The 13,200-nt window shown below is 31.8% G+C and overlaps 1 protein-coding gene across 1 annotated transcript; it reads left to right on the top strand.

The window, feature by feature from the left end:
• Nucleotides 1–381: 381 nt before the first annotated feature.
• robl (dynein light chain roadblock) lies at nucleotides 382–4,793 on the top strand. The gene is made up of 4 exons (XM_088237341.1): nucleotides 382–516; nucleotides 589–667; nucleotides 2,383–2,483; nucleotides 4,159–4,793. The coding sequence occupies exons 1-4, from the start codon at nucleotides 514–516 to the stop codon at nucleotides 4,267–4,269; spliced, it is 294 nt and encodes a 97-aa protein (XP_088093467.1). The 5' UTR covers nucleotides 382–513; the 3' UTR covers nucleotides 4,270–4,793.
• The last annotated feature ends 8,407 nt before the right edge of the window (nucleotides 4,794–13,200 follow it).

Here is a 13,200-nt window from a genome sequence, read left to right as displayed (position 1 = left end):
AAACGCATTTTGACATTTTCCACTTTAATAATCTTTTTTTAGAAACCTGCTGATTCAATTTTTAAAATGTTTTTTTTTATAGACATTATTATACCATTTACCAACATACATGACTCGTCCGAAAATCTTTTCTAAAATGTATGTGAGGAACGCCCTTAACATGTCAGATACGAATGATTTTTCGTGTGTCAATATAAATAACTCTTTAGACGTTACTTCAAAGTTATGTCGTCACCTTTTCTGACAAATGTCACACTAATTAAGCTATATTTTAAGGACTTTAAGAGCCGTTTATTTCAATAAAATAAAATATAAAAAAACAAATATATTTATTTATATGGTTTGTCTGTGGTTAGAACCGTTATTAGTCTATGGGTTACAAAAGTGAACATACACCCTTTCGTCTAAGGTCATTCGTTAAGCAAAGAACCAAGAACAAATTTGACACTGACAGCTTGCGCAGCGCAGTCCGGAGTTCTGGATTTCTGAGTCAGATTGAATCGAAAGTAAACTATGGTGGGTAATTGTAAGAAATCCGTAAATATGTAAAAACTGTGAATTGTTTTTAATCCAATTTTGATTTTACAGGCTACCGAGATTGAAGATACCTTAAAAAGGATTCACGCCCATAAAGGAGTAGTCGGCACAATAATAGTGAATTCAGAAGGTTTGTTCAATATTTTCTGTTTTCGATGATTTACGTTGCTATGCGACTCATTTTATGCTAATGAATGGCTTAGTCGATATTTCCATATTGTGTTATTTTGTAGTACATAACATGTATCCAGAAAAATATGTCTTCATCTGCCTGACTTCGATTCCGAGGTTAACTAGTTTCTCTCTAGGAAAAAATTGGTCAAACCTACCTTTATTCAACTTTTGACCATTCATATTTGTACATTGGCGGGCTTATTGCTAAATGTCAATTTCTTCCAACAGACTAATAAAATAAATAGACCAAAAAAGAACTACCAATGTGTGTATAAAAATAAATAAATACCGATACTAGTATCAGATGGGAAAAGGAAAAGAGATCTTAATCACTTATCAATCATTCTCGCATGAGAAAGGAGATGTTTCTTGAGGCGTGATTTAAACAAAGCTTCTGTAGAAACATCTTTGATAGTAGATGGGAGATGATTCCACAGTCGATAAAATATTTATTTTATTGATTGCACTGGAACCTTTTTTTTAAACTGTTTTGAAATAACAATACAAAAATTGAACATAATATTTTATTTACACTAACCCTCCCTCCCCAGTGCGCTGTGATGTGTAGCTTGTACACATTGCGTCTAGTAACTATAATATCTTTATAAATATAACCAATATTGGGTTTAGATTTTCATTATTCCTCCATTACACATTTACGTATCGACTGAAATAATTTGTTACTAAATAATAAGTACTTATTAGGCACAAAAAAAGCATTTTATCGGAAATCGGGGCTAAATTACAAATATCATCCAAAGTATGCCCTCGGTCAGACACGTAGTCCAGTACTATATAGCTACTCAGTAGATCTCAGGAAGTTGGCGCTGGTGCACGTTTTTCCCGAGTCGTTAGCGATACCCAATGGTTTTTTCATGTTTTCAGCAGTTAGATTTTAAATATTATCATTATTTTGAATTAAATTATGGTTAATTAAAGCCATTCCCTATAAATTTTTCATTTTTCCCTTTTTAAATCTCTTATTTTTTTAATGTGTAGTGACTACACAGCACTGTAGCGAGCGGGTATATTTAGGACAGTAAGGGAAAGGTTAATTTAAGAATGCGTGTTAATAATATGATTATACTCTTTGTCTTGGATTTTTTACATCGTTTTTTTACTTACGAGGTGTGTAATAGGTGGAAAAATTACACACTTACATCTATCGTCAAATTCAGCTAGGGCGAATCGTCCATATAATCGATTATGCGCAGGTAGGATGTGCGTATGCGGTTTCTGGACTATTATTAATTCTATGCTTACATAGGTTTAAAATAAGAAATGATGACTTTTGTCTGCGTGATAATATTATTTAGAGTAAAAATGCTAATAATTTAAAACTAATGGCTTTTATTCCTTTAAATGAATTTATTGCAGTATCACCGATGATATTTAACGCACTAACTAGGAAACACCTAAAGAAAAGTTTTATTTTGCCATCCTTTTTTTTTTAAAAAAGAAATATTTGCGTTATAATTTACGCAAATATTTCATTTTGAGGGTCATTTTTAACGAGTTGTAAATAACTCACTATTTGAAAATAGGAATCAAGTTGGGGTACAGTGCGATTCGAACCACGAACCTCTGATCCGAGAGTCCGAGACACTAGCCACGGGACCACAACCCGACCTTCTTTTTGAGTCAGTTGGTTTACACAATATTTTTTTGCAGGAATACCGATCAAAACATCGCTGGACAATGCAACAACGGTACAATATGCTGGACTTATAAGTCAACTCTCCGACAAAGCCAGAAGTGTTGTTAGAGATTTGGTGAGTTCTGCTATTTATACGCATATTATGGCTGTTTTAAAAAAGCAAAAATGTGAAGAATGCCGTCTTAGTTTTAACATGCCTCATAACTAAAACAAAAATTTTTATAATATTTCAATATTTCACAATGGAGTCCCAGTCCCGATCCTGATGTATGGGAGCGAAGTATGGACTCGGAAAAAACAGGGATGAAAGTAGGCTGAATGCTGTCGAAATGCAATCTCTGGCGAATGTGTGGTAAAACTATGTACGATGGATGCACAAATTGAGATCTGTACATTATGTAAGGCTGAGATAAGCATTATCGACAAAATTAAGAAAGGAGCTCTGCGTTGGTTTGGACATGTGGAGCGAATGGACAGCGAAAGAACGGCTAAAAATATTTCAAATCCAACAAATATTTGAAGATGGACATGTTAAAAGTCGGAATAATCGGCGCACATGCATTTCTCATAGGGGTAGGCAGAGAGGATAGAACCATATCACTCTATCTTTGCAAACAGACCTCGCTTCCTCTACTTTCATACATCTTATCATGTACACACGCCGATTATTCTTACTCTTGACATGCCCATCTTCAAGTGTTTGATAGACTCAATCGTGCCATGTCTTTCTCGGTCTTCCTCGTTTTCTGCATCCATCAACATTCGCATCGTAGATCCTTTTAGCCGTTCTTTCGCTGTCCATTCGCTCTACATGTCCAAACCGACGCAGCCCTTTCTTGATTCTGTCGATAATGCATGTCTCAGCCTTACACACTTCACGGACCTCGACATTTGTGCACCTATCATACATCGCTTTACCACATATACGTTTGAGGTATCGGGATTCAATAATATTGGTTTATCCTAAAAATGCCCAACACTCAAAAGCATTAATCTAAACTATCGTAAACCCCTAAGATACTCTTGAAAGGCAATCATACTTTGAATTCTCTCTGAATTTTCTCGCTTTCAACAATTTTACAATAACACGGTATTAACAATACTCTGGATCGTACCGTTTGTGAAGTCGAAACAAATCACTCTCCTGCACATTTTATGTTTTGGCGTTTAGGAAAGTTCAGACTTGGATAGATAATATGAGGGCATTGGAAGCAAAGATAGCAAACTCCCGTTTTGATGTTTTCGAGAAAAATAACAAAAACTGCTACACTAATGCCAAAAAGTCTTCATGTTAGAAATGTTGTTTTCACTGAACTAAAACTTTAAGATGCTAATAAATTAGCTTTAATAAAAACACAAATTCAAAAAACTTTCTTAATATCTGTCATTGGTCGAATGAAATGGCTGATGGATATTGCTATGTTTGCTTAACACTATTTTCAAACAATCAGAAGTTTGATTTTGAACTACATTTGCAACTCGACTATGATTTTTATAAAAATAAAATTGATAAACTAAAGAATGACATCACAAGGTCTCCGTGGTGTAGACCAAGACGCTTGACTCACACACGAAGGTTCCGGGTTCGTTTCCCGGTGAGAATACAAAAAATAAAAATGTGATTTTTCTCAATCCGCAATAAAAATAAAATAACCAAAAAAAAATTGTTTTTGGAGGCCGCTATCTTTGCTTCCAATGCCCTCATATATTCTAATTGGTGTAAGGTACTGCATGAGATGTCCATGTGTAAAAAATAAATTAAAAATATTACTGTCCATTTTTCATTTCAGGATCCAAGCAATGATCTGACATTTCTACGGGTGCGAAGCAAAAAACACGAGATCCTCGTAGCTCCTGACAGAGAATTTATTCTCATGGTCATACAGAATCCTACAGATTGATCGATACTTAACCTATTTTCCCAATACTTCGATGCCTTCGTCGTTGGGGTTCCCAGAAGCGACATTTGTGAGAATGATGTTCAGTTGAAAGCCTTTAAAATTAATTTTAACTCTTACAATTATAAATTATGAGTGATTATTATTTATGCTAAATTATTTATAACTCTTATCTTAAAATCATTAAAATTGTTTCTATATCACCACTGATTATTTAATGAGAATGTTCAGCCTAACAAGAAATCGGATACAATTTTTTTTCTTCTTTTTCTTATTTTCGGTTAGTAACTATTGTTAAAAACGTTCCCCCGAACTTTCTCATTACTGACTAGTCTACGAGCTACGCATGCAAACTGTTTAATTTTAGTTACATCATAAAGTTAGTGCTTCAAATATAAATTTTATATTAAAAATCTTGTAATAAATCTAATTTTATAGACAAAGGTACAGTCATGTTCCAAAAGCAGTCAGCACTGAGATATTGTAGTCATTTTAATGTGGCAATATGAAATAATTAAAATGGAAAATCAGTCTTTAAAATATTATTAACTTTATGTTTTAAATTTCCTATTATTTTTATTGGTTATATTTTATTAATGCTGTTTCCATAGAATTAAGAATAGTCCAGAAACCGCATACGCGCATCGAACAGAAGGCAACTAAACTACTCTTAAACAAGTAGTTTTACATTTTGACCCATTCGTTTATTTGTAGACGTCGCTCAGTACGCAACTCCCCAATTGGAATTCAAATATGCCATGTTGTGTCCTTTTAAGTGTAGAAATACTGCTAGAATCTTAACCGGATGGGATCACATTTCATGTGTTATTAGCAAATGAATGTGTAAGTAGCAAATACATTACTTAAAAATTGAATTATTTTTCCATCTGTCAGATTGTCAAAGAAAACAAAACGAACATTTCGTCAGTGTTGCCAGGGTAGTAGATTTTTTTACCCTACTTTGCTCATCTAATGAGAGAACTAATGAAAATTGGATCTCGGATTAAACAACTCTGTGGTGGACATTTGACCGAATTATCTTTAAAACATCAAATATTATTTTATATGACATAAAAATATCAATTTTATGTAAAATAATATTTATTTTGTTTTTTAAGTTCAAAGTTCATAAATTAAATTACTCTTATTCAATGACCCTTTACTTATCTAATCTGTTGTGTCAATCAATATTTCCGCGTGCACAAAAAATTTTTTGGAGAAATTAACAGAATGCTTTTTTTAACCTTACATTTGTGTTATAATTATATTTTTTCCCATCGTGCAACATTACGCGGCGACATCACGAATGCGCGCGGCGAAAGTGGGGCATAGTGGGGGAATTATTGGACACAGTCCGATGTATTCAAATATGATTCTACGCTCCTTTTCTGTGTGGCACTATAAAATAATTCAAATGGAAAAATCAGTCTTAAAAATATTATTAACTTTATGTTTTAAATTTCCTATTATTTTTATTGGTTACATTTTATGCTGTTTCATTTATTTTTAACATATTTTTAGGATTCCTAAAAATCACTTTATGTTTGCAAATACAGTGGAACTTGGTTATAACGATCACGGAAATATCAAGATCTCGGATGTAATGAGAAAAAATTAATTTATGGATTTCTCCATACATTATTTACTTTTATAACGGTACTTCTCGGACATACCGAACATTTTTTTAAAATAAGAACCTAATTAATAAAATCTAAACGGGCGGCTAAATGACACTATGCAAGTGTCTAAGTACCTAATTGATGTTTTTGCCGACAACATTGAAAAAATCTGCACACACGGTTGAAAGTGTGTAAACAATTTAAGCTTTGTGAACTCAGTAAGTACCGGCTCGGCACCACATTACAATTCGCAACTTCCTTTGTAGTTTATGAATGATTTGTATGTTTTTACAATGCTTTTCAGTTTTTTGTAATGTTCTAGGGTCAATGCATAATAAATATTACGAGTGGGTGATGTCAGATCAGTTAAAAACTTACACTTAAATTTTAAACTTATCTACTAACAAGAGGGAGTGCTTGTCAATTCGTGAAAAAGTATCAACTATTTGTGAAATGGAACGTGGCGGTGGCGCAAAAAATCTTGAAGCGCGTAACAAATCTTATCCACTTTGTCAATATTGTGGGAAAAAATCATATTTATTAATCTGTATTTAAAATTTGGAAATTGGCATATGTATTTGTAAGTATTTATTATAGCTTTCATTAATAGTCTTATCTTTTTTAATTATCTGCATGAACTATACATATATTTATTTGTTTACTTAGTGGCAATATGCAATGGTGATTGTACAACTCTATTATGATTATATACTCTGGTATACCAGTTATACTCGTTAACGAGAAATGCTTATAACGAGCAAATTCAGTCCGTCCCATCTTCCTCGTTCAACAACCGAGTTCGGTGTGAAATAACAAAGTTTAGTGTTTTAAAGGAAAATATTTAAGAAAGTCAAAAAACATCTATTCAAAATGTTGCAAATCTTGTAGACATCAAATTAATTATGAACCAATATAATTATTATTGCATGTTTTAAAGCCTTTACTAATTTGTGTTAGTTTTAATTATCGCCAAAGAAAATCTTGATCACATATTCTTTGTTTGCCCAGTAAATGACCAAATGCCAACTTTTTTCAAGACTTTGGCCTCACTCCTTTCTCTTCCTACAAATAACCAACTCACCTTAGCGAGCAGGAATCCATCTGTATACAACCCATCACTTAATTTTAAAATAAAGGATTTGATTTGTAGTGCGCGACTTGGGCCCGTTAGTGGATTATTTTCACAAATTCGTCGTTTACTAGGTTTTGAAAATTGACAGCTGACATGCATGTGGCTATTATTTTTCTGACACATCAATTAAAAAAATTGCAGATAAATGTGGAATAGAAAACAAACCTGGATTTTAAATTTTAGCTAAAGCTTTGGAGTTTAATTGAAGACATAAATTGACATCTTTAAATTCATATCAAATGCAAATACTAGGAATGCTTTCAATTTTATATCTTACTCAAATGTTCAGCAATCTAGAGCAAGTACTAATTTAGATGTACACACTTTATTTTTATTTATAATATTAATTTAATAATGTAAATTAAGTTTTTGGCAGAATTAAGGCAAATTGAAATTTTATGTCAAATATATTTGATGGGCGGACATAACTGCATTTTTGTTCATTTTGTGATTTATATGCGAAATTGTAAATCTTTGTACATACCTGCATCAATGGTATTAACAGTACACTTATATGACTACTCAAAACATAAATATTTGTGCTTATTAAACTTTGGTTTAAAAAAAATAAGTATGGACATTTATGTCATATTTTCAGTGGCACAAATATGTAGTACAACATGGTCTCCTCAGTAATATACGTAGACTCATTTCTATCATTCATTGAGTGGTACAAATAGTATTAGTTCTAGAAGTATAAGTAGACTCATTTCTGTCCTATCTTTAATGGTTCAATTAGTATATCTGAAATATTTCTGTTATTTGTACAAATTACTTGAATGTTGTTGTACAAATGAAATTATCTGTTAATAATAACCCATTTTGCAAAATATGAGTTCTTTAGCTAAATAATTGGGTTCATACGTTTTTTTGCTCTCCTGAAAAGTTGCATTTTTGCAGTTATACTAATGTTCGCCCATCAAAGATATGTAAAGAGATGAAGAGCCATTTAAGAAGAAATATGTAAGATTCAGCGTTTTACCTGTCATTGGCCCAATCTAACATTCATCCTGCCTATGTTTGGACAACCCTCAATTCTTCCATCCGTTAATTCTTGTAAAATGGCACTCCATCTCTGTTGGAATGATTGTTTCATGTCTATGAAACAATTATCAACCGGAACCTCTTTTTACACGCTTTTGAAACAAGGTTCAATCGAACGTTATGCAGAAAGCAGCCAGTCCACAATTTTGAAAAAATTAGATATTGGTGTTATCGGGTGCAGTAAGGTCAATTCTATGTTCTGCTAAAAACAGCCAGACCACTTTCGTACAAGAACTGTATTAATCACCTTCTGAAAATGGTGTCGATCACAAAAACGGCATTTCTAAAATGGCAGAAAACACCCACAGCACTAATCTTACAGTACTTTAAAAATCATTAAAACTGGTCAAATACATAAGATTTATGTTTGTAATATAAAAAAAAAAACTAATGTATTCATTGTTTATCATTTTTTAATGTCAAAAACATTCTAACTTTTGTGTAGATTTGTCTTTGTAACTCTTTTTACAAAGGTGCTATTATCTCAGTTTCACTTTTCTATAGCTGGCTGCTTTATGCAACACTCTAAAAACTGTTTTAAAAAATATTAAAGACTATTGTTCTTTCAAAACACAATATTTTATATTAGGTTTTTTTTTAAGTAAATTATAAACTTATTAGATTACCTCGAGGCTTAGTTGTAAAGTGTAATTTTTTAAAACAAAGATTGTTCACGCAATTTGATGTCCTTAATTATTGTTTAACATTTTAAAACTTTAATTTAACCATGTGTAGTAATAATATAATTATAATATTAATTTTGGAAATCCGTACATTGCTTCTTTACTTACTAGGCGCAAAAAGGTATGCACCAGGACAAGTTTGTTGTAGTAATAAATAATAGTAAGCAATTGAAATTCTTTAAACTTCCGAATTGATTTTTATGCAAAGAAATCAATCCACCATTGTTAATATTTTAGTATCCTACATTTACACAGTACCCGTGGAACTTATAACCCATGTAAAGAGGTTCTGGTGTAGTCTGTTGTCCTTCCAAATTCTGTCTTAGGAGGAAGATATTAAAAATAAAAGAAAAAGAAAAGGTTTTTTTATAAACAGTTTTTTATTTGAAATATACATAGGAATATATGATTAGTGAACACAAATATGTGTGTATTTTTTTAGCAATGGAAACAAGCGCTGAATTATTTTAAATTAACAACCCTGAACAAGCATGCTTTAGAGTTGTTTTTTTTTGGTTTTTCTGAGAACCGGAGTTGGACCTAACCTAACGGAAGACACTTGCTTACAAGGGAGAGAAGAATAACACGCTCGTAATTATTTACAAACATGTATACTCCCGTCAATTTTGAGTAAGTGACGAGCGTTAGATCTGGCACTCCTGGGAGCGAAGGTTTTCACGGTCACTGTTATCAATATTTTGGGTGATACTGTGAAAATGGCTTCTGAAATGGTAGCCGAAACGTCGCAACAAATCCAACACACACGGTATCACCCAAAAAAAACATATTGGCAATGAAGGAGTTACCTGTTTTTTTTATTTTTAATATGACAGGCGCCGTGGCGCAGTTGGTAAGACAGCTAACTGTGAAACTAGCGTCGAGGGTTTGATTCCTGCCAGTTGCAAGAAAAATCCAAGTATTTTTTTTTCTCAATTCGTTTGGGTGTTTTGGTATATTTTTCACAATTGCTAACAAGCCTCTAAAAGAAAAGGCTTAGCGGGTTATTTCCTTAAAAGAAAAAAATCTACTCTTTTATTAACTACATAATCTAGAAATCTATTTTTAAAGTGACGCCGCCTCCCGAGGCCTTACCCTGGTAATAATGCGCCAAGCTATAGAGACACCTATCGCTATGTTTCATAGAACGGAAGCGTTGTTGGTTAGTGACAACTTTTCCATTTTGTTTTGTTTGACAACAGACGCGTAAAGGTCTTAACACATGCTTTGTCGCTGTGCTTGGCTTTGTTTGTAAATAACCTGGATATTTGCGTTATAATAAATAAAAATCGACAATGGTGAATTGCAGTACGTTTGGTTGAAGCAGTGTCAAAGGTGTTAAAGCAATCTGTTTTCACAGGTAATTGATTTCGAATATTTTTCTTTGATTTACATTGATTTTTGGCATTTATTGTACTGGACATGTGTATTATGTTGCTTAAAATTTTTCCTTCTATCAACATATTTACTTGAGATACTATTTTTTCTCAATTTAGGCGATAAATTTGTGAATTAAAGTATGTTTACTGTTGATAATGACAGTTGATTACAGGCAAATATGTCAGAGCTAGGCATCCATATTATGCCCTAAAACCTGAAATGCCTATTTATATACATTGTTAAAGTTTTCTGCAATGATTGAAAAGTAAAATAACATTAATTTAAATTAAAGTGAAAAATATGCGTTAATATATGTAGGTACTATTTTTTAGCATTCCTAAAGATGACAATACGCGGCAACAATGGATTAAATTAATTGGATTTGGCGATTCTCGACCTGAGTACGGCCCATTGTTTTGCTGCGAACTGTAGCTAACTTAATAGTCTGAATGGTTTTCCTACGTTTGGGCTCCTCTATAGCTTGGCGCATTATTACTCTGAGGTCGCCACCATCTTATTTCCCCAGCTAAAATTTTTACTCGCAGTGTCACTTTCCTTTCTACAAAATCTATGGATTTTTTTCTACGGTCAAGCGGGCGTTTATGATTCATCATCATACCTCTGTCCACACCCGATGGTGCATAGGGCTCTGCATTAGTACACTTAATTCAGCGTACATCGATCATCTGTTACACGAAGGTAAGGCGATCAGCCAGGTTCAGTTGCCAGGCCAGGAACGATGAAACGTTGCAGTTTTAACAACTCTCGTTCAGGGTTTTTACCCGACAGCAGCCATTACACCATTTCCCACACAGAACTGCATTATTAATTCGCCTGGATACTTATGATCAGCGAACTAATTTTGAATGTGTATAGCAATGTTCAAATATTTATACAACTTTTTTGTTTATTTTTAAGTCATACAATTTCAGGCAGCGCTCGACTTCCTTATGCAGTGCCCTAAGCGTTACAAGGTCCAGATAAAAGTAAAAATGTTTTTTGATTAGTTAGATTTAAAAACAAACGGTTAATTTATAACTAAAAGCACAGTCATTTTATGCTCAGAGAAAAGAAAAAGACTTACCATTTTTGTCTGCATTATCTGAAATGTTAACTTACCCACTACTAGTAAATACATGTTTTCCATTTCAAATCAAATCTTTGGATGTTGGATGAAATTTCACGCTACAAATGAACAATTGAGTACATAAGGCTGTCGGCGTAAAGCGTAAGCATTTTACAATCCTTATTTACAATTACAACGATATCTTCATCAGCACAAATCAAAATGGTATATTTAGCTTTTCTACCATCTCTATCTAGCAAGGCGTGTGTTGATAAGAAGGAAGTACAGTATGAGTACTTTGAAGTGTAAAACTTTGAGCCATGTTTTATCGGAGCTTCTAAAAATATAATTTTTCAAGATTGATAAGATGTTCTGATCGAGATCGCAGCCTCTGAGGTGTAATGGCTAAGAAACTCGCCTCATGCATGGGAGGTTCTGGGTTCGATCAAAATAAAAAAAATGTGATTTTCACAAGCTTGGGTTTTTTGTGCTCAAATTCACCATTAAACTTATTGGCCTGTTGTACTGAAAAAAAATAATGAAAAATTAAAAAAAAAATCATTAAAACAAATACAATTCCTATTTTTCATAGTTGTATTCGTTCTTTTTGTATATACTCAAAATATTACTGAGAAGTTTATATTTTATTATTTACTGTAATTATAAATAAACCTGTCGAGTGAGTTTAGATGAAAAAGTTTACTAAATATTACTTGGAAATTACTTAACGAACGTGAATGCAAATTATGAAGCCAGGTCCTGTGGAATTAAAAGGATTAACATTGTATAATAAAATAAAAAAACAAAATCTCAGTGATTCATATATGTTGCCGGCATTCAGCTCTGGTGATGGATGATAAACTATGCTGCGCATTATAAAATGCTGAAATTATGAGAATGACCCGGGACAAGAATATGAACTCTTAAATGAATTTTTGGGTATTTAGACATTGTTGAACTGAAGTGTTTATGGTTAATTATTTAAAAGGTTTAAAATTTATGTAATTATGTTTTAGGTATTTGACAAATCAGCATGAAAATTTTTAAACATTCTGTTTTTAAATTGGGTGTTAACTGCTTTAGGCAAACAATATTATAAATATCATCACAATGCTCTGTTTAGTTAAAAAACCTCAGTTATCCGTTTTCAATTATATTTTGTTGAAATCCATTTTAAATATTTTATATGTCTCATAAGTCTACACAGAATACAAGACTTGATATGTCTTTTATTTTTTTAAATAATGAAGTCATATTTTTCTATAAATGCCTAATTCACACAATTATTTTTATAAATTAGAGAAAATATAATTTTAAGAGTATATTTACATGCATAAATTTTTTATTTAAAAATACCAGTATTTCAAAATATATTTTGCTTAATGAAACAGGACGTTGCAGAAACAGTCTTTTAAGGTTAATTTTTTTTTTAAATTACACTTTAAGATATTTTTAATGACAATTAAAAGGTTTATTAAATTTTTAAAAATTGTACTAACACTTACCTTTTTGTAATTTTTTTATTGGAAATAAATTATTTCACAAACTTTAAAGCGTTGTTTTTGTAGGGTTTTATTTAATTGATTTGATATTGCCATCTTGAAGAAGTACAAACATTTATTTGTAGAATATTTATCTCGTTATTATTATTTTTTGGGTATGTTTGATAAATAAAAATTGATTTTTTGTTAGATTACTTTTTATTTCTGAATAGATAGACTATTACACAATAATTATTAAAAGATACATTATTATTTAATTATAAAAGCAGAGGTCAAGCGAATATAAACTTATAGAAAAGAAAACATTTGTTCGGATGAGCTTCTTAAATACCGACTTTTATATATTTTATGTATTATTTTTTACTTATACAACATTCAGACATGAAGATATTTAAATAATATTATTACTAGTTTGTTACAACTAACAAAACAAATGTCTTTTCACAAATCCAAAATAAAGTTTAGTTAATAATATTTTTCTTAATTAATGTTAGTTACAGAGGAATTTTGA

This window comes from Micrasema longulum, unplaced genomic scaffold (genome assembly GCF_059751315.1).
Source record: "Micrasema longulum isolate JH-2025_06_02 unplaced genomic scaffold, ASM5975131v1 h1tg001698l, whole genome shotgun sequence".
Lineage (NCBI taxonomy): Eukaryota > Metazoa > Arthropoda > Insecta > Trichoptera > Brachycentridae > Micrasema > Micrasema longulum.
Note: the sequence above shows the minus strand (reverse complement) of the source record. Positions and strands in the feature narration are given on the sequence as shown.